Source organism: Nerophis lumbriciformis, linkage group LG23 (assembly GCF_033978685.3).
Source record: "Nerophis lumbriciformis linkage group LG23, RoL_Nlum_v2.1, whole genome shotgun sequence".
Lineage (NCBI taxonomy): Eukaryota > Metazoa > Chordata > Actinopteri > Syngnathiformes > Syngnathidae > Nerophis > Nerophis lumbriciformis.
This window is the reverse complement of record NC_084570.2, coordinates 20,575,001-20,598,121: the sequence shown is the minus strand read 5'-3', so window position 1 is coordinate 20,598,121 and position 23,121 is coordinate 20,575,001. Positions and strand designations below refer to the sequence as shown.

At 41.6% G+C, this 23,121-nt stretch overlaps 1 protein-coding gene across 1 annotated transcript in view; it reads right to left on the bottom strand.

Annotated features, from left to right (window-relative positions):
• The window catches only part of mgat5 (alpha-1,6-mannosylglycoprotein 6-beta-N-acetylglucosaminyltransferase), a 176,882-nt gene that overhangs the window by 127,007 nt on the left and 26,754 nt on the right, over positions 1 to 23,121 (bottom strand). Inside the window, exon 2 of the mRNA XM_061984969.1 lies at positions 21,685 to 22,118. Within this exon, the coding sequence (XP_061840953.1) occupies positions 21,685 to 21,925 (241 nt within the window). The 5' untranslated portion in view covers positions 21,926 to 22,118. The remainder of the gene's footprint in view (positions 1 to 21,684; positions 22,119 to 23,121) is intronic.

Sequence of the window (23,121 nt, the reverse complement as noted above, 5' to 3'; positions counted from 1 at the left end):
TTAGCTCCATCCTACCTTGCTGATTACATTGTACCATATGTCCCGACGAGAAGTCTGCATTATAACAACTACGGTTTATTAGTGATTCGCAGAGCCAAAAAAAGAGTCTGCGGGCTATAGAGTGTTTTCTATTTGAGCTACGGTAGTCTGGAATGCACTACAGGTAACACTTAGAGATGCTACCTCAGTAGAAGCATTTAAGTCCCATCTTAAAACTCATTTACAAAACCCAAAACCAGTGAAGTTGGCACGTTGTGTAAATCGTAAATAAAAACAGAATACAATGATTTGCAAATCCTTTTCAACCTATACTAAATTGAATAGACTGCAAAGACAAGATACTTAACGTTCGAACTAGAAAACTTTAGTTATTTTTTTGCAAATATTAGCTCATTTGTAATTTGATGCCTGCAACATGTTTAAAAAAAGCTGGCACAAGTGGCAAAAAAGTCTGAGAAAGTTGAGGAATGCTCATCAAACACTTATTTGGAATATCCCACAGGTGAACAGGCTAATTGGGAACAGGAAGCCATGAATGGGTAAAAAAGCAGCTTCCATGAAATGCTCAGTCATTCACAAACAAGGATGGGGCGAGGGTCACCACTTTGTGAACAAATACTTGAGCAAATTGTTTAAGAACAACATTTTTTCAACCAGCTATTGCAAGAAATTTAGGGATTTCACCATCTACGGTCCATAATATCAAAAGGTTCCAAGAATCTGGAGAAATCACTGCACGTAAGCAGGAAGGCCGAAAACCAACATTGAAGGCCCATGACCTACGATCCCTCAGGCGGTACTGCATAAAAAAAAACGACCTTAGTGTGTAAAGGATATCACCACATGGGCTCAGGAACACTTCAGAAAACCACTGTCAGTAACTATAGTTGGTCGCTACATCTGTAAGTGCAAGTTAAAACTCTACTATGCAAAGCGAAAGCTATTTATCAACAACACCCAGAAACGCCGCCGGCTTCGCTGGGCCCGAGCTCATCTAAGATGGACTGATGCAAAGTGGAAAAGTGTTCTGTGGTCTGACGAGTCCACATTTCAAATTGGTTTTGGAAGCTGTTGACGTTGTGTGTGACGCCCGTGCTTATTTCAGCAAGACAATGCCAAGCCACGTGTTACAACAGCGATTCATAGTAAAAGAGTGTGGGTACTGGACTGGCCTGCCTGTAGTCCAGACCTGTTTCCCAATGAAAATGTGTGGCACAATATAAAGCCTAAAATACCACAATGGAGACTCCGGACTGTTAAACAACTTAAGCTGTACATCAAGCTAGAATGGGAAAGAATTTCACCTGAAAAGCTTCAAAAATGGGTCTCCTCAGTTCCCAAACGTTTACTGAGTGTTGTTTAAAGGAAAGGCCATGTAACACAGTGGTAAAAATGCCCCTGTGCCAACATTTTTGCAAAGTGTTGCTGCCATTAAATTTTAAGTTTGTTGCGCTTGTAGCGTGAAAGCAAGACAACTTGAAGTATCGTTTGACACACAAAAACGTGTGCGTCGTTTATTCCTCCAACAACCAGAATGAATGAATGCTTACGTCACAAACCCTCCAAAATGGCGGGAACAACAAACCCCCACCTTAATGTAAGCAAGAACAACATTGTTTTGTGCACAATAGAACAATGGCAGTGAATAATAAGGACAAAGTCAAGTAAACAGGTGTGGTGAATTATGTCCTTAAATCAAACCCTACACACGTCCCCCCAGAATTTGCCATCACAAAGAAAAACGAACGGTCAATGGACAGGGGCACGGACGGGCCGACCAGACCGGGTGCGTCGGACTGGTACTAACGCCGGGGAGTCAGCAGAGGGGACCGGTAGGGTATCTGTACTGTCTAAGGTCCCTGGGGCCTGCGTAGAAGGATGCAAAAAATTTGGGGCGGCATGGCGTAGTGGGTAGAGCAACCGTGCCAGAAACCTGAGGGTTGCAGGTTCGCTCCCCGCCTCTTACCACCCAAAAATCGCTGCCGTTGTGTCCTTGGGCGGGACACTTCACCCTTTGCCCCCGGTGCCACTCACACCGGTGAATTGAATGATGAATGATAGGTGGTGGTCGGAGGGGCCGTTGGCGCAAATTGCAGCCACGCTTCCGTCAGTCTACCCCAGGGTAGCTGTGGCTATGAAAGTAGCTTACCACCACCAGGTGTGAATGATTGATGGGTTCTACATGTAAAGCGACTTTGGGTACTTAGAAAAGCGCTATATAAATCCCAGTTATTATTATTATTATTAAAACATTATCATGGGGCCTAGGTAGAGCGGGCGGACGACCCCGGCGCGGGGGTAAGGCCGTGGTAACCGGCTGACTAAGATCCAAGTGGGCCACTTTCAGCCGGTCCACTGTGATTTTTTCAGACCGACCCCCGATATCCAACAGAAAATGATTGTCTCCGCTCTCTAGGACACGAAATGGCCCATCGTAAGGAGGCTGAAGGGGGCCGTGGTGGGCGTCATGGCGGACAAAAACAAACGCTGCTCTCCTTAAAGAAGCGGGAACATGAGACGGCGTAAGGCCGTGTTGAGAAGTGGGGATGGGGGAAAAAACCTTGGCGGCATCGAGAAGCAGCTGTTCACCGGCGGACCAAGGTGCCGTCGTGCTAGGAATAAAGTCACCTGACACTCGCAAGGGCTGGCCATACACCAACTCTGCCGAGGAAGATTGCAGGTCTTCTTTGCATCACCCAAGGGAGCTTGTCTACCCAAGCACTGTCTTTTAGGGACGCCCTGAGCGCTGCCTTCATGGATCTGTGAAATCGCTCACACATAACATTGGCCTGTGGGTGATACGCCGTCGTGTGGTGGAGTTTCACTCCCAAGCTCTCGGCCACAGCGGCCCAGAGCTCAGAAGTGAGCTGAGAGCCCCGGTTGGATGATATGTCCGACGGGGTACCGAAACGGGCAACCCACGTACCAATGAACGCGCGCGCCACCTCTGCGGAGGTGGCGGACGTCAGAGGTACTGCCTCCGGCCAGCGGGTGGTCCTGTCAAACATCGTGAGGAGGTATGTGCAGCTGCGTGAGGATGGGAGAGGCCAGACCAGGTTCACATTGACATGGTCAAAACGGCGCTCCGGAACCGTAAACAGTGCCAGTGGAGCCCGCGTGTGGCAGTGCACTTTTGAGCACTGGCATGCCACGCATGCGTAAGCCCAGTCCTTAACGTCTTTTTTCAGTCCACGCCAGACAAATTTTGCAGCTACCATCCGCTGGGAAGGTTTCCTCCCAGGGTGGGAAAGGCCGTGGACGGAGTCGAACACGCACCGCCTCCAAATGGCGGGCACAAGGGGCCGTGGCCAACCGGTAGCGACGTCACAAAGGAGTGTAACCCCTGTGTCCTCAAATGGGACCTCAGACAACCGTAGCCCTGTGTCTGCAGCCTTCAGCGCTCGGATGTCCGGGTCGTCGGCCTGGTCAACTGCCATTTGTGCAAATTCAACCCCACATGGACAGCGCCCGTGACGGCTCGGGAAAGGCAGTCAGCAACGACATTGCTCTTACCAGCAAGGTGCTGGATGTCCGTCGTTAACTCTGAGACGTAGGAGAGGTGCCTCTGTTGCCGAGCCGACCACTGTTCAGCCGTCTTGGCCATTGCGAAAGTGAGGGGTTTGTGGTCCACAAAAGCTGTGAAAGGCCGGCCTTCAAGCAACGAACGGAAATGACGTATGGCCGGATAGAGGCCGAGGAGCTCACGGTCAAATGTGCTATATTTCCTCTCGCAGGGGCGCAACTGCCTGCTAAAGAAAACCAAAGGTTGCCAAGTGCCACCCACCCACTGCTCATGCACTGCACCTACAGCATAGTCTGACACGTCCGTGGTGATTGCAATAGGAGCATCGGGTAATGGGTGTGCCAGCAGGGTTGCGTTAGCGAGAGCAGACTTGACCCCCACAAAAGCACTGTGCCGCGCGTCAGACCAGTCTACCATGTGCTTGGGAGCAGCCCCATCATACAGTATCGTTTGACACAGAAAAACGTGTGCGTCGTTTATTCCTCCAACAACCACAATGAATGGACGCTTACGTCACAAACCCTCCAAAATGGCGGGAACAACAAACCCCCACCTTTGGGAGAATTTACTGACGGCCACTTAAAGGGGCCGCACTGAATTACTCACGCTTAACTGCATATATGAATGTAAACAAGAACAACATTGTTATGTGCATAATAGAACAATGGCAGTGAATACTGAGGACAAAGTCAAGTAAACAGGTGTGGTGAATTATGTCCTTAAATCAACCGCTACAAGTTCATGATTATTTGCAAAAAAAAAATTAGTTTCTCAGTTTGAACATTAAATATCTTGTCTTTGCATTCTATTCAATTGAATATAAATTGAAAAGGATTTGCAAATCATTGTATTCTGTTTTATTTATGAATTACACAACGAGCCAACTTCACTGGTTTTGGGTTTTGTATTTTTTCTAGCCTTTAAATAGACCCCCTTTTTAGACCAGTTGACCTGCCGCTCCTCTTTTCTGCTCTGCTCCACTCTCCTGCGTAGCGAGGTTATCAGGTAGCCACGGATCAGTTTCAATGGAGAAGGCGCTAGTTCTTCCAAGTCGAGACCCGGGGATGGACCACTCCTCCATGCATCAGTTAATGAAGTCTCTGCGCTGCTGACTTGTCCAAATGCAAGAGGATCCCCCTTCGGGCCTCCCGTTGGACTGGACTCTCACACTATTAACCGTACCCACCCCGCCTCCATTGCACTGTCAGCAAGAGGGGCACATCTGTGGTTCCTCTCATTGTCCAATTGGGTTGAGCTTTTCCCGGGGATGTCGTTGTGTTTTGTGAAGACCTTTGAGGCACTTGTGATTAAGGTCTATATAAATGAACAAATATTTGATTGATAGATTGAGTTCGGTAAACATAGTTTTTCTTTTTGACACACCAGGATACCCTCTATCCCATCCAGTTTGTATACTGTACATGAAACTAACATTTTAAATGACAGGCATAGCATAAATAATAGTACAAATACAGAAGTAACAAGTTGTAGCCGTGTGTGCCATTGAAAGCTGTCTCAGGAGATCAGAATGCGTGAGTGTGTGCCTTAAAAAAGTGGTGCCTGTTGCCAAGTGACGTGTGACATCAGCGAGGGAGAGAAGCAATAGCATTGGTAGTTTGTGCCACTGTGGGAGTGATTGGAACTACGAGATGTTGCCGACAGCATCTCCCATTGAATTGTTATTGCTAGTTAATAAAGCGATTGAAAGTGCACCGTTGGCTGTATCTCTCTTTGACCACAAACAGAATGTTGCAGGATTACAGGATTATCACTTAATTAAATTGTTATTCATTATTCCCCAGTAGGAATAATTGTACAGTGTGACTCTCATAGCGGAAAAAGTTCCACAGGCGCAGCTACCAGTTCCTCTTCGAGATACAGATTAAAATTCCGAAATTTGTGTACACCTTGAACGCACCACTGGCAAAGCATGCAAATGTCGGACTGTACATGCACTCCAATGTAAATTAATCTACAAGACTACGTTTACGCTGAAGGTCAAAGTAGCTCAAATTGGATTTTTCTAAATCTGATTTATTTTCAGCTGACTGTGTAACACTGCGAGTAAAATGCGATCTTTATCAGACTCCAGAATAAACACGCACAGGCCCTAATGTGGCCTCGACGTCACTTGCATGCGCAGTGCGATAGGTGAAAACAAAGAAAGTTGACTGGATCTTGTAAATGAAAAAGGAAGTTGCTACTAGTCATACTACTACTTTGCAAAATATAAGTCACCAAACCTTAAAAAAATTTGTTTTTTACGTGAACATAAAATAAAATAATACAATATATGAATGCATATATTCTGTATAGTGTAATCAGTGTTTCCCCCAGAAAATTAGTTAGTTAAGGTGGTGTCTCTCCAGGGAGAAGGGGGTGGGTGGGTGGGTGTAAGGAACAGCGTAACTCTGCCTGTCGCCATCACGTTTCCATCTCATCGCTGTCACCACAGCCTGGGTGGGCAATGGACTACAAACTGTGGTGACGTAGGCCGGCTTCGCCGCGTGAGGAAGCCTACAATTTTAGTTTGTGTTTTCCGCTCCATAAGCTGAATGCCGATATACTATAAATATCTCGATATTTTTTCTGTAAAGTAAAAACAATACACAAAACAGTCCTAGTTACCTGAGATACTATGTATGTCATTATTATGACTTAGTAAGTCAATATTTTGACTTACTAATTTACAAAGCCAAAATAATGACAAAATAATGACTTACTAAGTCAAAATAATGACTTAGGTCAAATTAATGACTTACTGTAAGTAAGCGTTTGCAATAAGCGTTTGAAAAAAAACTGTTAAAAGTGGGGCCACATGCTGACATACGTATGCTCAACTCCTCATGCTTAATTTATTACAGCATTTGGGAAGCATGTAGTTGATTTTTATTATGTAAATGTTATATTTTTATCAACATGTGATATCAGGGACCCTGCCATTCAAAACTAGGCTGCTACATTACTAATGATTAATGTAACTATAGATGAAAAAATAGTACAATAACAATAGGAGAGACTATTCATCCCTGAACACCATGGAGTTCATGTAGGCTTTATGATGCAGTTACATTATTATATCAACTATCAGAGACAGCTTCAGGAAACTATTCATTTAATATAATGTTGTTTTTTGCTGCTTTAACACACCTCAATCAACACAGAAAAAGGTAAAGTGAAATAACTTAGTTGTTAACTGTAGGTCAATAATGCTCGTCTTTCTCTCAGACACACACACACACACACACACACACACACACACACACACACACACACACACACACACACACACACACACACACATAGTTTTAATGCCTTCAGTGACAATCTACAAAGTAAATAGTCATGAAAATAAAGAAAACGCATTGAATGAGAAGGTGTGTCCAAACTTTTGGCCTGTACTGTACATACACAGGAATGAGGCAAAAATACAACCTTACCTACTGTACTCATATCTCAGCAGAACATAAGCAAGCAATAAAAGATAACAAAAACAGCATTTCCAAAAAACAGACAGAAGTGCAGGTTAATTGTCCACAGCAGTGCAGCATAACAAAGTGCTATTCAAGTCATCTGCTGAAAGTTAGATGTTCATATTCCAAATGTATCAGCGGGTTAAAAAAAAGAAAAGCAAAATGCATTATAGAGCCATGAGCAAACGTTACTTTGCTTTAAATAGTACTTTCATTGACGGTTATGTAGTGGGATAATTTCCTTAGCATTAAAACAGGGGACTATAAGGGAACATTGGACCAAGACTTTCATTGGCATAGCTGTAAGGCCAACCTGTACGGTGCCCTCCATATCTCAACCACACAACGGAACAAAGAAGAGATAACCTTCCCAAGCACGGCAAGGATTATTGCAGCAATAAAGGCTTACACCTTGCCCAGCCCCTCTCTGACCTGTAGCAAAATCCTCGTGAATTGTGACATTAAATCTCCGGAGATAAACGACGATATAAGCATCCAAGTTCAAAAGAATCCCACAATTGCTGCTGAAACGCCCAAAGGAAAAAATAAGACGCGAGTGTCAGGTGACCTGTCACCCCCAGGGCACAACTCGTCTTGAGTCTGGGAAAAGTAGAAGTCGTTGTCATGTCTGATTTGTTGGAAATAATAAACAAGAGAGGCCTCCGATGGAGAGGATTTACGTAGCGCTAATGAGCCACCTCGCGGAAGCTACATGAACCAAAACAATTCTGTTCTTCTTTTTCCAACTGGGAAAAAATTCACTTTAATATGTTTAATATTCATCTAAATAACATTTTTGCTTACAGAAATTAGTCCATTTTATATTTATGTTTATTTATTTAGGATAACTACAAGTTATTTACCATCCAATTACAGTAGAATGGTAAATATTTCTACAGTAATGAGAAATATAAATATACTATATCCTTTTAAATAGTTACTTGCATTATTATTGTATATTATAATATCACTACATAATAACCACTGTATAGTTTTTTATGGGTTTTTTCTTCAGTTTAAGACCATGATGTAGGCGTCAAAACTAATTTTCATCATGGGCCACAGGCCACATCGCAGATACCAAAGCCCTTGGAGGGCAGCTTCATGTTAATATTATACAGTTTCCTTTTTTTTAATTTTTTTTTATTGTTATCGTTGTTTACCAACAAACTAATTGAAAACTTGCTTTGTAATCAAAAGTCAAAATGACAACGTGATTTCAGCGAGTGTAGAATTTTTATAAGAAAAAGGCAAGAAATACAGTAGGAACGGGATTGAGAAGGCACTATTTGGTTTACCTGACACATGAAACGTGACGAATTGCGCGAGTGCACTATCCACTTTCGCCGCCATTCCAACTTTGACCACAGCGTCAGTTGCTATGTAGAGTGGATCTTTCCCTCATTTTCAGCAGACTGCATTGCAAAATGATTAACCCCTCCTCTTCCTCTCATGCGAGATCCACCCAGGAATGGGGGTGTATAAATCCCTTTCCTACTGTAGATTGCATCAAATATTACTGAGTGAAGAGCTCCATTTGCATGCCTTCATGCTTTTTTCTGTCAAAATTTAGATACATTAATCAATAAAGATGAACTAAAGTTGATGCACATTCTATCCAGGCAATCGTGGGCCACAAAGAATAATGGGGCGGGCCTTGAGTTTGCCATGTAATGTAGACAAAAGTCTGCATAAAACCAAGTATTTTTTTTTAGTATTACTGCATATTGCATATTGTTCTAATTAGGGCTGCAACTAACGATTCATTTGATAATCGATTAATTTGTCGATTATTACTTCGATTAATAATCGGATAAAAGAGACAAACTACATTTGTATCCTGTCCAGTATTTTATTGAAGAAAAACAGAATACTGGCACCATACTTATTTTGATTATTGTTTCTCAGCTGTTTGTACATGTTGCAGTTTATAAATAAAGGTTTATTTAAAAAAAAAAAAAAAAAAAAAAAGTAATAAAAAAAAGCCTCTGCGCATGCGCATAGCATAGATCCAACGAATCGATGACTAAATTAATCGGCAACTATTTTTATAATTGATTTTAATCGATTTAATCAATTAGTTGTTGCAGCCCTAGTTCTAATGTACGGCACCTTGAGACAAGAATATGTTGATTGATAGTCTAACAGTAACTTGTCTTCCTTCTATTGTTTTTTCGCAGTTTGATGCATTTTTATGAACAAAGTATACAAATCGCAAATCCAATCGCAATTTTGGACAGAAAAATTGCAATTATGTTCTTTCTCAAAACTGTGCAGCCCTAATATCTGCTTGAAAAAAAAGCATCCTTAATTTCTGTTATTGATAGATTGATTGCACACATTTGAAGGCCTACATTCTAGAGAGCATTGGCTACGGAAAACCGTTGGTAAAGTTCTGTATACGCGGCCCAACTAAAGGAGCGTTAAACTGACATGGTTATGTGTACTGACATATATCACATCCAATCATTAGATATTAGACATTTCTAGAGGCTGGCCAAGTAATAATATTCTACTTCTAATCAAAAACTCTGTCCAAGATTGTCAAGAAAGCATGGTCAAAGTCTATAACAATAACTTTGCTGTCTCTGTTCGGGTATTGTTAAATCTTAGTGCATCCTTACACATCCCATGTTATTGCGTTAAAGGAATTAGTTTAGTCTTAAGGGGAACTTCACTTTTTTGGGGGAATTTTGCCTATCGTTCACAATCATTATGAGAGACAAGAAGACAATAGTTTTTTTTTTGCATTGTAACATGTACAAATTGGCTCAATCTCGGTAGCTACCAATGCAGCTAATGGGGGTAATTAATTCTACCTCTAAATCACTTAAAAAAAAAAAAAAAAGATATGTATGTTCTTGTCTCTCATAAGGATTGTAAACTAAAAAAAGTGCAGTTCCCTTTTTGAGGGGGCAGGGCGGTGTGTCGGACGCCATTTCCTAATTTGCATATGGGCTTTGCTATATCTAATGCCATTATCTGTTTGCATTTAGTCGCAAAACGCAAGTGTTCTTCTGTGGATACATATTGGTTCATGTTTTAAAAGACGTGTGACATTATCTCATGTCAAAACGTATTTGACAACCAAAACATGACTTTTTTTCTCACGAGTTGGTTTCATTTTGTGCAGCAGTGGAAAGCATTCAATTTGTAGCTCTGTTAGTTGCTGTACATAAATGTCTCTGGGTGGCTGGGATACTAGGGGTTGTCTGATTTGTAGGCTGGAGTTAAAGTGAGCTGAACAAAGATGAAGCCATTCCTGCCTAACAGTGCCTTTCAGCCGGTCCAAGTCCAAGTAGGATGAGCCCACTGCCGCTGACTGTTGTTGTGGCGTGTTTTGGATCAATAGCCCAAGGCTCTCAAAATGTAGCAACTTGTTCAACAAGCTGCAAGTGTCTCTCGATCAAGTTTACTGTGCCGCCACTTTTTCTTCTACGATTTCCACTTCCTCGTGTCTTCTTCGTCTCTGGTAAATCAGGCGCCGCTGATACGCTCTGTACGGCGCTGGAACTACAAGCTCCATTCACAGTGCATTAAAATGAATGAGCGTGGATGGAAAAATATACTTGCCACAAGTAAATTAATATATGGGAAACACTATACAGTACAAACACTTTTTAGGACTAAATAAAAGAAAGGCACATTTTGCTTCATGGCAAAAAATTCTTCCTGACGAGGCAACACAATGTAGCTTCTACTCCCTCCACTGCCATCTATTCTTGGAATTAGGGCTGGGCGATATTTCGAATATACTCGATATATAGTGTGTTTGTCTCTGTGCGATGTAGAAAATGACTATTTCGTGAGTATTTGAGTATCTGCTGTCACGCAGTTGCTTTTAGCTGTGGGCATTAGACTACAGGCTTTTCTCACTCTTTTTTGTCTCTCCTTCTCACAGACAGATAAAACAAGCGCACCTTGTTCAGTGTTTCCCACACATTCATTTATTTGTGGCGGCCCGCCACGAAAGAATTACGTCCGCCACAAATGGATTTTTCGGCTTTTGACTCGGTCGACCGCTCATAAAAGCAATGGGACTGTCTGTGAATGTTGCTTGTAGTTACACCTCAGGTGCAGTAGGTGGCGGTAGCCTACTATGCAATAGCACTTAATTCAAGAAGAAGAAGAAGAAGAAGAAGAAGAAGAAGAAGAAGAAGAAGAAGAAGAAGAAGAAGAAGAAAGAAGAAGAAGAAGAAGAAGAAGAAGAAGAAGAAGAAGAAGAGAAGAGCAAGAAGAAGAAGAAGAAGAAGAAGAAGAAGAAGAAGAAGAGAAGAAGAAGAAGAAGAAGAAGAAGAAGAAGAAGAAGAAGAAGAAGAAGAAGAAGAAGAAGAAGAAGAAGAAGAAGAAGAAGAAGAAGAAGAAGAAGAAGAAGAAGAAGAAGAAGAAGAAGAAGAAGAAGAAGAAGAAGAAGAAGAAGAAGAAGAAGAAGAAGAAGAAGAAGAAGAAGAAGAAGAAGAAGAAGAAGAAGAAGAAGAAGAAGAAGAAGAAGAAGAAGAAGAAGAAGAAGAAGAAGAAGAAGAAGAAGAAGAAGAAGAAGAAGAAGAAGAAGAAGAAGAAGAAGAAGAAGAAGAAGAAGAAGAAGAAGAAGAAGAAGAAGAAGAAGAAGAAGAAGAAGAAGAAGAAGAAGAAGAAGAAGAAGAAGAAGAAGAAGAAGAAGAAGAAGAAGAAGAAGAAGAAGAAGAAGAAGAAGAAGAAGAAGAAGAAGAAGAAGAAGAAGAAGAAGAAGAAGAAGAAGAAGAAGAAGAAGAAGAAGAAGAAGAAGAAGAAGAAGAAGAAGAAGAAGAAGAAGAAGAAGAAGAAGAAGAAGAAGAAGAAGAAGAAGAAGAAGAAGAAGAAGAAGAAGAAGAAGAAGAAGAAGAAGAAGAAGAAGAAGAAGAAGAAGAAGAAGAAGAAGAAGAAGAAGAAGACGGACGGAATAAAAATACTCGCCGGCTACTTTTCATAATGATGGCGCTTCCTACGTTTCTACCTCAAACGTCCAAAAGCTGCTGAAAGCCTTGATCCAGGATGCCATGGGGAAAAAAACTTAAATGGTGCCTTTTGGCGACAGTTAGCAGCTTGGTGGCTCATAGCCGGCTAGCTAACGCTTGCTAGCGTGGTAGCATTGCTTCATTTTTACAGGTGTTATAGGTAGATAGTAGTGATGGGTCCGGCAACACCGATGCATCGGCGCATGCGTCGAGCTCATAGAGCGAAACCCTGTGTCGGTGCGCGTACGGCTTTTAGAAAGTCACGTGACCGATCATGAGCTGTTTTGGTCAAGTGACAGATACGCGAACTGTGAGCGGGTCTTTTCTACAGCCGGAGAAATAATAACTAAGAAGAGAAAGCGTCTAAAATTGAATACGTTGGAAAAACTGTTGTTTTTTTTAATAAAAATGTGTAAAAATAAATAAATAATAATTTCCAGGTCCACAAGCATCCTCATTCACAACACGTTCTCTTAGATTTCCATGTTATGATACATGTTCACATTATTTATTGACTGTATCTAAAAAAGACAAAAAATATATTTTTATTTAAATGAAGTTATGAAATAATCCTAAATGAAATACAATGACTTGGTTTATATTATTGTATATACTAGGTCAGTGGTTCTCAACCTTTTTTCAGCAATGTACCCCCTGTGATTTTTTTTTAAATTCAAGTACCCCCTAATCAGAGCAAAGCATTTTTGGTTGAAAAAAAAAGATGAAGTAAAATACAGCACTATGTCATCAGTTTCTGATTTATTAAATTGTATAACAGTGCAAAATATTGCTCATTTGTAGTGGTCTTTCTTGAACTATTTGGAAAAAAAAGATATAAAAATAACTAAAAACTTGTTGAAAAATAAACAAGTGATTCAATTATAAATAAAGATTTCTACACCTAGAAGTAATAATCAACTTAAAGTGCCCTCTTTGGGGATTGTATTAGAGATCCATCTGGATTCATGAACTTAATTCTAAACATTTCTTCACAAAAAAAATAAATCTTTAACATCAATATTTATGGAACATGTCCACAAAAAATCTAGCTGTCAACACTGAATATTGCATTGTTGCATTTCTTTTCACAGTTCTTTTTGACAGACATTTTAGTGACAAACCTGAGCTTGTGCTTCACTGAGTTTATGAACTTACATTCATATTTTGTTGAAGTATTATTCAATAAATATATTTATAAAGGATTTTTGAATTGTTGCTATTTTTAGAATATTTAAAAAAAATCTCACGTACCCCTTGGCATACCTTCAAGTACCCCCAGGGGTTCGCGTACCCCCATTTGAGAACCACTGTACTAGGTCATAAAATCAGTGTCAGTTGAGTCGGTCCATAGGTTGCCTGTAGAGATTTTTAATGTCCAGCAGATGTCATTATTTAGTGACACAGTATCGACACAGTATCAATACAGTTTTGCAATGTGTCAAAACGCTTCATGACGCCTCATCAACCCATCACTAGTAGATAGGTTATAGCTGCATCGCTCGCGGCTCGTCATATATTTAACGTTAATCCGTGATTTCACCGAGCGTTTCACTGACGGTGAGCAGCCTGACGCTGCTTCATTAACACCGCCGCTGTTTGACTCGTGGCCCGGGGCAGACGCTCGTAGTAACAGTCACGTGTTACAATACCGACGAGCTAACGTGTCCAGGTTATAACCATGTTGTCAATAAACACACGTGGACTGAAGCTAAATTGTCCACTGTCCACTGCAGCATGTGAATGCAATGAAAATAATAAAATCTGAGCCAACCAGCTGTTAAAATGTTGTCCAGGTTAATGTTTTGGCCATTAAAGACCATTCATTTCAAGATTTCAACTGTGATTGGGCTTTAAACAGGTGGCTGACCTGTTCAGATGAGTGTAACTGCTACTGGTCAAATAATGTGAAATAGCATTTAATTTTATATGTATGCAATGCCATTTAAATGCAATTATAGATAATAATAATAATAATAATAATAAATACTGTGTAGTGTTGTAAATAGTCAACGGGAAGGATTCTATTAAGATATAAGCCATGAGCACTACACAGGCAGAAAAAAACCTAGGCAGGACAAGTACAAATATTGGGGCAAGTAGATTTGAGAAGTCAGGCAAGTAGAAAAAAACCTTAACGTTGAACCCTGCATGTGTTGAGCTGCTGCCGCTTAAGGCTAGACGGCACTGTACATAGAGCGGTTCTGCTCGTTAGTAATAAATTCTAATGTTGGATGTTCACTCCTTCACACAGATGAGTATAGAAAAATATTTTCAACGGCCGAAAAGGGCTCGACTTGGAGAGGAGGTAGGCCTACAGTTCGGACCACAGGTGCGACCTGTTCAGCAGCAGCAGCAGGAGGAGGAGGAGGAGGAGGAGGTTGACTGACTGTGGCAGGACACCTCTGCCTCTGTTTCACTTCATGTTGCTGGTAAATAATATGGTTGTAGTAGTAGGCTAAAGTTAAATTATTTAGTATTCACTAATTAAAGGGGCAGAGCTTTAAGAGACATTTTAGCTTTTATATTTTATAAGATATATTTTTTGTAAGAACCACAATTAATAAATATATTTCAGTGAATCACTAATTGTTCAAATCTGTATATAAATATGTACATAAAATGTTGTAATTATATTCCAACTCCGCGTTCTTCTTGGTCATCGCCGCTGCCCCCCCCAAACCCCCGCCCACCCGCCGACCACACCACCACAAATAGATGCCTGTCCTGTGGGAAACACTGTTGTTACACACGTCACATACTATCTTGCGTGCAACGTCATACGCCCTCGCCGAGCAGAGAAGTAGCGGCATGGGTAACATTAGCTTTGGCAGGTGGTGCAAGCGGAGCGGTGCAAGTGGTAATACGAGAGAGAGAGAGAAGATGCAAATTTGGTAACAAATTAGTTCCTCCAAAAAAACAGCAAGGGGTCCACCGTCTGGCGGTGGTTTGGCTTCAAGCGGTAAGATGTAGAACAGACAACCGTAATATGTCAAGTATGCGGCAAAAGCGTTGCTACAAAAAGTAGCAGCACTACTAATTTGTAGCATCATTTGAAAAGTCACCGGCTAGAGAATGAAGAGTGCTTGAAACTCTGCATGTCAACATCTTGGCCAGTGCCACACCCAACAAAACGCCAAAGCAACCAGCACTGACCCAATTTACACTATTTATAATGTATATCAATGAAATATATAAAGTATCAACACTGCTGAAGTTCATCCTCTTTGCTGACGATACAACCATTACATGTGCAGGTGACGACGTGAAGCAACTTCTGGCCTCTGTAACTGTGGAGATGATAAAGTTAAAAACTTGGTTTAATACCAACAAATTGTCTTTGAATTTAAAGAAGACCAAAATCATGCTCTTTAGCAATCGCAAAAGTAATATACCCATCAGGATTGTTATTGATGATACACCAATAGAATATGTTCAAATATCTCATGGATGCCTCATATAAATTACCTGAGGACAAAATTTGCTAAATGTGTTGGAATGATGAGGAGATCATGTCATTTATTGAACACCAATGTTCTGCTGTTATTGTATCATTCATTTATTATGCCATACTTAAACTATTGTGTTGAAGTCTGGGGAAATTGTTATAAATCCCATCTATAGCCTTTAGTCACTCTACAAAAAAAGGCCATTAGGATTGTGTCCAATGTTCACTACAGACATCATTCAAATCTACTATTCATGGAGTTAAAGCAACTTAAACTGCACGATGTGATCAACTTTAATACTGCTCAAATTATGTTTAAGGCATCCCAAAACTCTCTACCATTCAATATACAGAATCTATTCCAGGATAGAGATGCTCACCACAGTTACAGTCTAATAGGAAACAACAAATTATATTTGCCTAAATTTAGAACAACTTTAAAATCAATGTGCATTTCAGTGCGTGGAGTCACTCTGTGGAACAACTTAGGGGTCGAGTTAAAAACCTGTTCTAGCATGATTCAATTTAAAAGACTGTTTAAAAAAGAAGTACTGAAGAAGTACGAGGAGGAAAGAGAGTGATGCCCTCAGCACAGAGCGACGGGAGAGAGGTGTATGGTCAGAGAGTGTTTGGGCCTGTGTGTGTGCGTGTGTGTGTGTGTGTGTGTGTGTGTGTGTGTGTGTTTTGTCTCGTCTTGTCTTATCTCATAGTAACAGTGGTACTAATGTATTGTTAGTGTACAGGAGCTTTTCTTGTTTTTGTTTGTATAGTATTGTTCTTGTATTATATTGTTTATGTTAAATGTGGAATGAGTGAGAGGGGTTGGGATATTATAAGCATCTGCTTCATCCAACCCCTTTTCAAGCCTTGCATAAATGTCTCTGCCAAAATGTAAAAAAAAATTGTGTGTTGTTGTATTGTGCAGGTTTGAAATAAATACTTCAATTCAATTCAATTCAATAGAGCCTGGCTTCTTCCATTTTCACATCAACACTGTATGAAAAAAAATTAGTCAAAAACAGGACAAAACGTCCGCAGTAACCTACCACATAGCGAAGGACACACACAATTTGATTTAATATTATGCAGCTAATTTTTATTTTACAGATTTTGAAATATCTTGAGTGACATCATGCACAAAAGTGCACATTATTTGTTTTAAAATACCCCCTCACCGCGTAGTGGTGAGGGGGTAGCTTCCCTCCGCCTTCGGGTGGGGGGACGGGTCCTGACTGTTGTTTGTGCTTACGCACCAAACAGCAGTTCAGAGTACCCACCCTTTTTGGATACCCTCGAGGGAGTACTGGAAAGTGCTCCCCCAGGTGATTCCCTTGTCCTACTGGGGGACTTCAACGCTCATGTTGGCAACGACAGTGAAACCTGGAGAGGCGTGATTAGGAAGAATGGCCGCCCGGAGCTGAACCCGAGTGGTGTTCTGTTATTGGACTTTTGTGCTCGTCACAGATTGTCCATAACGAACACCATGTTCAAACATAAGGGTGTCTATATGTGCACTTGGCACCAGGACACCCTAGGCCGCAGTTCCATGATCGACTTTGTAGTTGTGTCATCGGATTTGTGGTCTCATGTTTTGGACATTAGTGTGAAGAGAGGGGCGGAGATTTCTACCGATCACGTGGTGGGGGAGGATGCCGGACAGACCTGGAAGGTCCAAACACATTGTGAGGGTCTGCTGGGAACGTCTAGCAGAGTCTCTTGTCAGAGAGTTTCAATTACCACCTCCGGAAGAACTTTGAACATGTAACGAGGGAGGTGCTGGACAATGAGTCCGAGTGGACCATGTTCTGCACCTCTATTGTCGAGGCGGTTGATTGGAACTCTGGCCGCAAGGTAGTTGGTTATCATTATTACCGCGGTATTATTGAACGTGCTCAAAAAGTACTTGTACACATACTGAAATATTTTATACTGTCTGGGCTAGGGATGTCCCGATCCAGGTTTTTGCACTTCCGATCCGATACCGATATTGTTTTTGCATTTCCGATCCGATACCGATACTGACCGATACCGATACTGACCGATACTGGCCTATCCGAGCATGTATTAAAGTTTAAAGTTATTTAAAGTTAAAGTTAAAGTTAAAGTACCAATGATTGTCACACACACACTAGGTGTGGCGAAATTATTCTCTGCATTTGACCCATCACCCTTGATCACCCCCTGGGAGGTGAGGGGAGCAGTGGGCAGCAGCGGTGGCTGCGCCCGGGAATCATTTTGGTGATTTAACCCCCAATTCCAACCCTTGATGCTGAGTGCCAAGCAGGGAGGTAATGGGTCCCATTTTTATAGTCTTTGGTATGACTCGGCCGGGATTTGAACTGCCAACCTACCGATCTCAGGACGGACACTCTAACCACTAGGCCACTGAGTAGGTTTAGCCTACTTAGTTGTCAGAATCATGTTGAAAAGGGTTTTAGTACTCTTGATAACAACTACCCAGCTGAATTAGGGGAGTTTGAATAATACACAATGGTTGGTAACAAAAAACTGACCTGTTTATTCAAGGTTAAACACAAAATAGACAAAATTATACATGACAAACAGAAATGGCATCATTGAACTAGGGCTGGGCAATATGGCATTTTTTTAATATTGCGATATTTTAAGGCCATATTGCGATACACAATATATATCTGGATATTTTGCCTTAGCCTTGAATGAACACTTGATGCATATAGTCACAGCAGTATGATGATTCTATGTGTTTTGATTGATTGATTGAGACTTTTATTAGTAGGTTGCACAGTGAAGTACATATTCCGTACAATTGACCACTAAATGGTAACACCCCAATAAGTTTTTCCACTTGTTTAAGTCGGGGTCCACTTAAATTGATTCATGATACAGCTATATACTATCAGATATATACTATCATCATAATACAGTCACCACACAAGATAATCACATTGAATTATTTATAATCCAGGGTGTGGAGGGGGGCGCCGGATGTAAGTGTCAAAAACACAGCCAAAAGAGTTTGATATGCGAGCACCTTAGAGGGAGCGTTGCTCGCACGGCTGCGCTAGCATCACAGCTAACGTTAGCCATGCTGCTACCTCTCTGCTGGGAGAGGACGTATACGTATGTGACGTATGACGTGACAGTATGTGACGTGTGTAAGAAGGTGCGCTTGTCTGTCTGTGAGAGGGAGACACAGGAAAGAGTGAGAAGAGCCTGTCGTGTAATGCCAGCAGCTAAAAGCAACTGCGTGAGAATTGTGGATGTGTTGAAGGTGTGCTGGAAAATGCGGAACGGAACTTACGGAGCAGCAGAAAAGTGGAATGTATTATTTAAATTGGTGCGTTGGAAAACACGGACCGCAGTGTTTTTTTAAACTGGATCTGGATCGGCATTTTCCCATGCCTTGCCGATACGCAATTTTTGGCAAATATCGGCCTCGGATCCGATCCAAATATCGAATCGGGACATCCCTAGTCTGGGCTGAGGAAACATCGGAAATTGTTCTTGCTTCGGAAGAGCCATGTTATTTTCATTTGTGTATTTGAATATGTTTATGTTCTTCCATTTTAATTTGGAAACATTTTAGTTTTTTGCAAATGAGTTGATCAGTTCCGTTTTACTTCCGGTTTATGTGATGTCACGCGAGTTTAGTTCATGTTGAGCGGACGTCCGTCTGTTTCAAATCGAAACTGTCGAGTATACTTCAATAACTTTGTGCAAAGACAGGAAAGCATTTATGTATACTGTTTCTTAATTGTTTAGACAGGTATGTGTGTATACAAGTTTAGATTGGGGTATGACGTATCTTAATTGAAAAAGGAGTTATTGTCGCTTGTTTTGATGTTAGAGCCAGCAAGCTAACGCTAGTCCAGGGGTGCCCACACTTTTTCTGCAGGCGAACTACTTTTCAATTGATCAAGTCGAGGGGGATCTACCTCATTTATATATATAATTTATATTTATTTATTTATGAAAGATACGTTTTTGTTAACAAATTAAATGTGTTTAATGATAATCCAAGCATGTTTAACACATATAGATTCCTTTCTTTCATGAAGACAAGAATATAAGTTAGTGTATTACCAGATTCTGATTACTAATGCTAATTGGAATTAGACAATAGTGATGATAACGTCCACATTTTCAAATGGAGGAGAAAAAAAGTCCTCCTTTCTGTCCAATACCACATGAAAGTGGTTGGTTTTGGCATCTTATTTGTCCAGCTTCCCTACTCGTTCTTAAACACTTTACAAGAAATACATTGGCGGCAAACTCCGTAGCTTGCTAGCTTGTGTGCACATCAGCTTTCTGAGACTCTTATTTTATTTACGCAGGTAGGATGAAGCAGCGCTTTTATTGTGAAGGTAGGAACTGGGCAGTCGATCTTTAGAGTTTTAACGGCAGGTAGAGCCTGTTGAAATAAAAAGTGTTTCTCGCCTTCCTGTCGGTCATTTTTTCTTAATAATGATCTCGCAGCAGCCAGCGTCATCTCACAAGACCCTCGGGTGTCGTGAATGTCAATCAAGTGACGAAAGTGACGTCTTGGTGAAGATTGATGATTGCTAATTTTGAGGTCCATTTTTTTAATGCCTTACTGACACACCACACCCTCCACCATCGACCGCTAGCTCGCGATCGACGTAATGGGCACCCCTGGGCTGGTCCTTCCATAAATTTATCGAAGTGCAGTTATCAATCATGTTTTTTCAATAATTTCAATTACCGTATTTTCCGCACTATAAGGCGCACCTAAAAACCACAAATTTTCTCAAAAGCTAACAGTGCGCCTTATAACCCGGTGCGCTTTATTACGATTCATTTTCATAAAGTTTCGATCTCGCAACTTCGGTAAACAGCCGCCATCTTTTTTCCCGGTAGAACAGGAAGCGCTTCTTCTTCTACGCAAGCAACCGCCAAGGTAAGCACCCGCCCCCATAGAACAGGAAGCGCTTCTTCTTCTACTGTAAGCTACCGCCCGCCCCCGGAAGAAGAAGAAAAAACGCGCGGATATCACCGTACGTTTCATTTCCTGTTTACATCTGTAAAGACCACAAAATGGCTCCTACTAAGCGAAAAGGATCCGGTTCATAAAAAGACGCAATCTCTCCATCCGCACACGGATTACTACCGTATTTCACAGCAACTGATATTCCTGTGAACCGCACTGTGGAACGGGAGCACGTACGGTGAATATTCGCACCACAGGGAATGAGAAGTCATCCTTCACTGTGGTTCTAGCTTGCCATGCTAACTTCCACCCATGGTGATATTCAAAAGGAAGACCTTGCCAAAAGAGACCTTTCCAGCCGGCGTCATCATAAAAGCTAACTCGAAGGGATGGATGGATGAAGAAAAGATGAGCGAGTGGTTAAGGGAAGTTTACGCGAAGAGGCCGGGTGGCTTTTTTCACACAGCTCCGAAGGCGAACACACCTTCACTAAGACGGGCAGACAGCGCCGGACGACATACGCCAACATTTGCCAGTGGATCGTAAATGCCTGGGCAGATATTTCGGTCACAACTGTGGTCCGAGCTTTCCGGAAGGCAGGATTCACAGAACTACTGGACAACAGCGACACTGACTCCGATGACTTCTACGAGACGGAACCGGCCATTTTGGATCCCACGCTTGCGCAACTTTTCAATTCGGACACCGAAGACGAAGAATTCGAAGGATTTACGAATGAAGAATAACTTCAGAAGGTGAGCGCTATGTTTATTTTGTGTGTTGTGACATTAACGTTCGAGCAACATTATGTTGCTATTGCTCTACACCATTTTGAATTTTACTATGTTTGTGATTGCACATTTGCGTACATTTTGGGACAGAGTTGTTAGAACGCTGGTTTTCAATATATTATTAAAGTTTGACTGAACTATCTGACTGTTTTTTTGACATTCCCTTTAGCGCAGCGTAGGCGCGGCTTATAATCCGGGGCGGCTTATTGGTGGACAAAGTTATGAAATATGTAATTCATTGAAGGTGCGGCTAATAATCCGGTGCGCCTTATAGTGCGGAAAATACGGTAAATACTGTAATAACAACAGTCGGGAGTTTTATCATTATTGCCGTTTATGTGCGTGTCATAGCTTATGCCTCTGTGAAAGGTACCCATCCCTTGTGACTGAGAACTGTTCAACTCAAACAAATGACCTAAGTAAAGACCAATGTAGCGGCTCTACAAACAAAAAGAAAACCCAACAGACACAAACATTTTTATTTTACTGATGAGTGTTGGAAAGTTGACACGGTTTGTCATTTTAGGTGAAAACAGAAAGAGTACTCACCATAAGCGGTCATGGTGCCAACATAGGGTCCATCAATGACATTTTGGTTCTCCTCAGCCAGTGCTTTGATGTAGCGCTTGCTGAGGTCCAGGATCTGCTGCCGGAGCATAGCGCTGTTCTCATGGCTGGCTTGCTGCTGGATGGTGAAGTGGAGCAGCATCATGCCCCAGATGAACCCAAAGCTGACCAAGAAGAAGCCTAGCTTTTGGGATGACAGCTTCCACAAGAAAGGCGTCGCCATGCTCGCGAGAACGCCAGCGGGAGGACACGGGGGCTGTGAAGAAACTGGGGGATGCTTCCAGCGACCCAGGCAAGGGATCAGGAAGGGGCGTTAGGCATTGTTGTCCATTTGTGTGGGGGCCCGATGTTTGCTGGGCGGTGGTCCTCACCGCCCGTGTTGATCACGAAGCAGCAAGTCAACTTGCTACATTGTACTGCCGAGAAGAAAGAGACATGTGCCGGGTCAGTTGGATAATTAGTTGTATAATACAGCAGTTTTTACGAGTAATCACAGTTGTCATTAAGTCTCCATTATTGTCGCATTTTCTTAACAGTCATATTTCCTGTCACATAAACTCCAGAAGCAGACTTTATAATGCAGAGATCATTAAATCTGTGTTAAAAGTTATTACGCATAAGTTTCCCCCCCCAACAAATTCTTTTATTTCACACAGCACTGTGTTTTTCGGACCATAGGGCGCACCGAATTACAAGGCGCATTAAAGGGGTCATATTATAAACACTTCCTTGTGGTCTACATAACATGTAATGGTGGTTCTTTGGTCAAAATGTTGCATAGATTTTTTTTTTAAATTGTTTTATTTTCAGGACTTATGCAGATCCCAAATACACATCAGCAGGTACAAATAGGTCAGAAAAGTTGGTTTTGCATAATATTTTGCGAAACAAAACACCAAATAATGTCTCCTAATAGGTACCATTTTGGGGTCCTTATACACACACCAAAATAATACCTGTATGTTGAAGCACAGTACTGACTACGGTAGCCGTAATGCGCCGACAATCCATCGAGTGATGCAGCTTCGTAGCTTACCAATCTGTCGTACTTGAAAGATGTTTTTGCGCCGTGTGTAATGTTCTATATTGTCAATGAAACATCAACGTTTTGGTGTTGCTTGCCAGCATCATTTATCGAACAGGCGTCAACTTGCAGTCTACACATATCTCTTATGTCTGTCTGCCATCTACTGGTCACACTTATCATTACACTTTGTACCAAATAAAATTGCTTCGAGGTCGCTAAGCACAACCAGAATTAATATGTACATTAGGCACACCGGGTTATAGGGCGCACTGTCGATTTTTGAGAAAATTAAAGGATTTTAAGTGAGCCTAATAGTCCGAAAAATACGGAAAATGCATTTAATGTAAACATGTATATGTACGGTGCGAATGAATTATCAGTAAAACGCATAG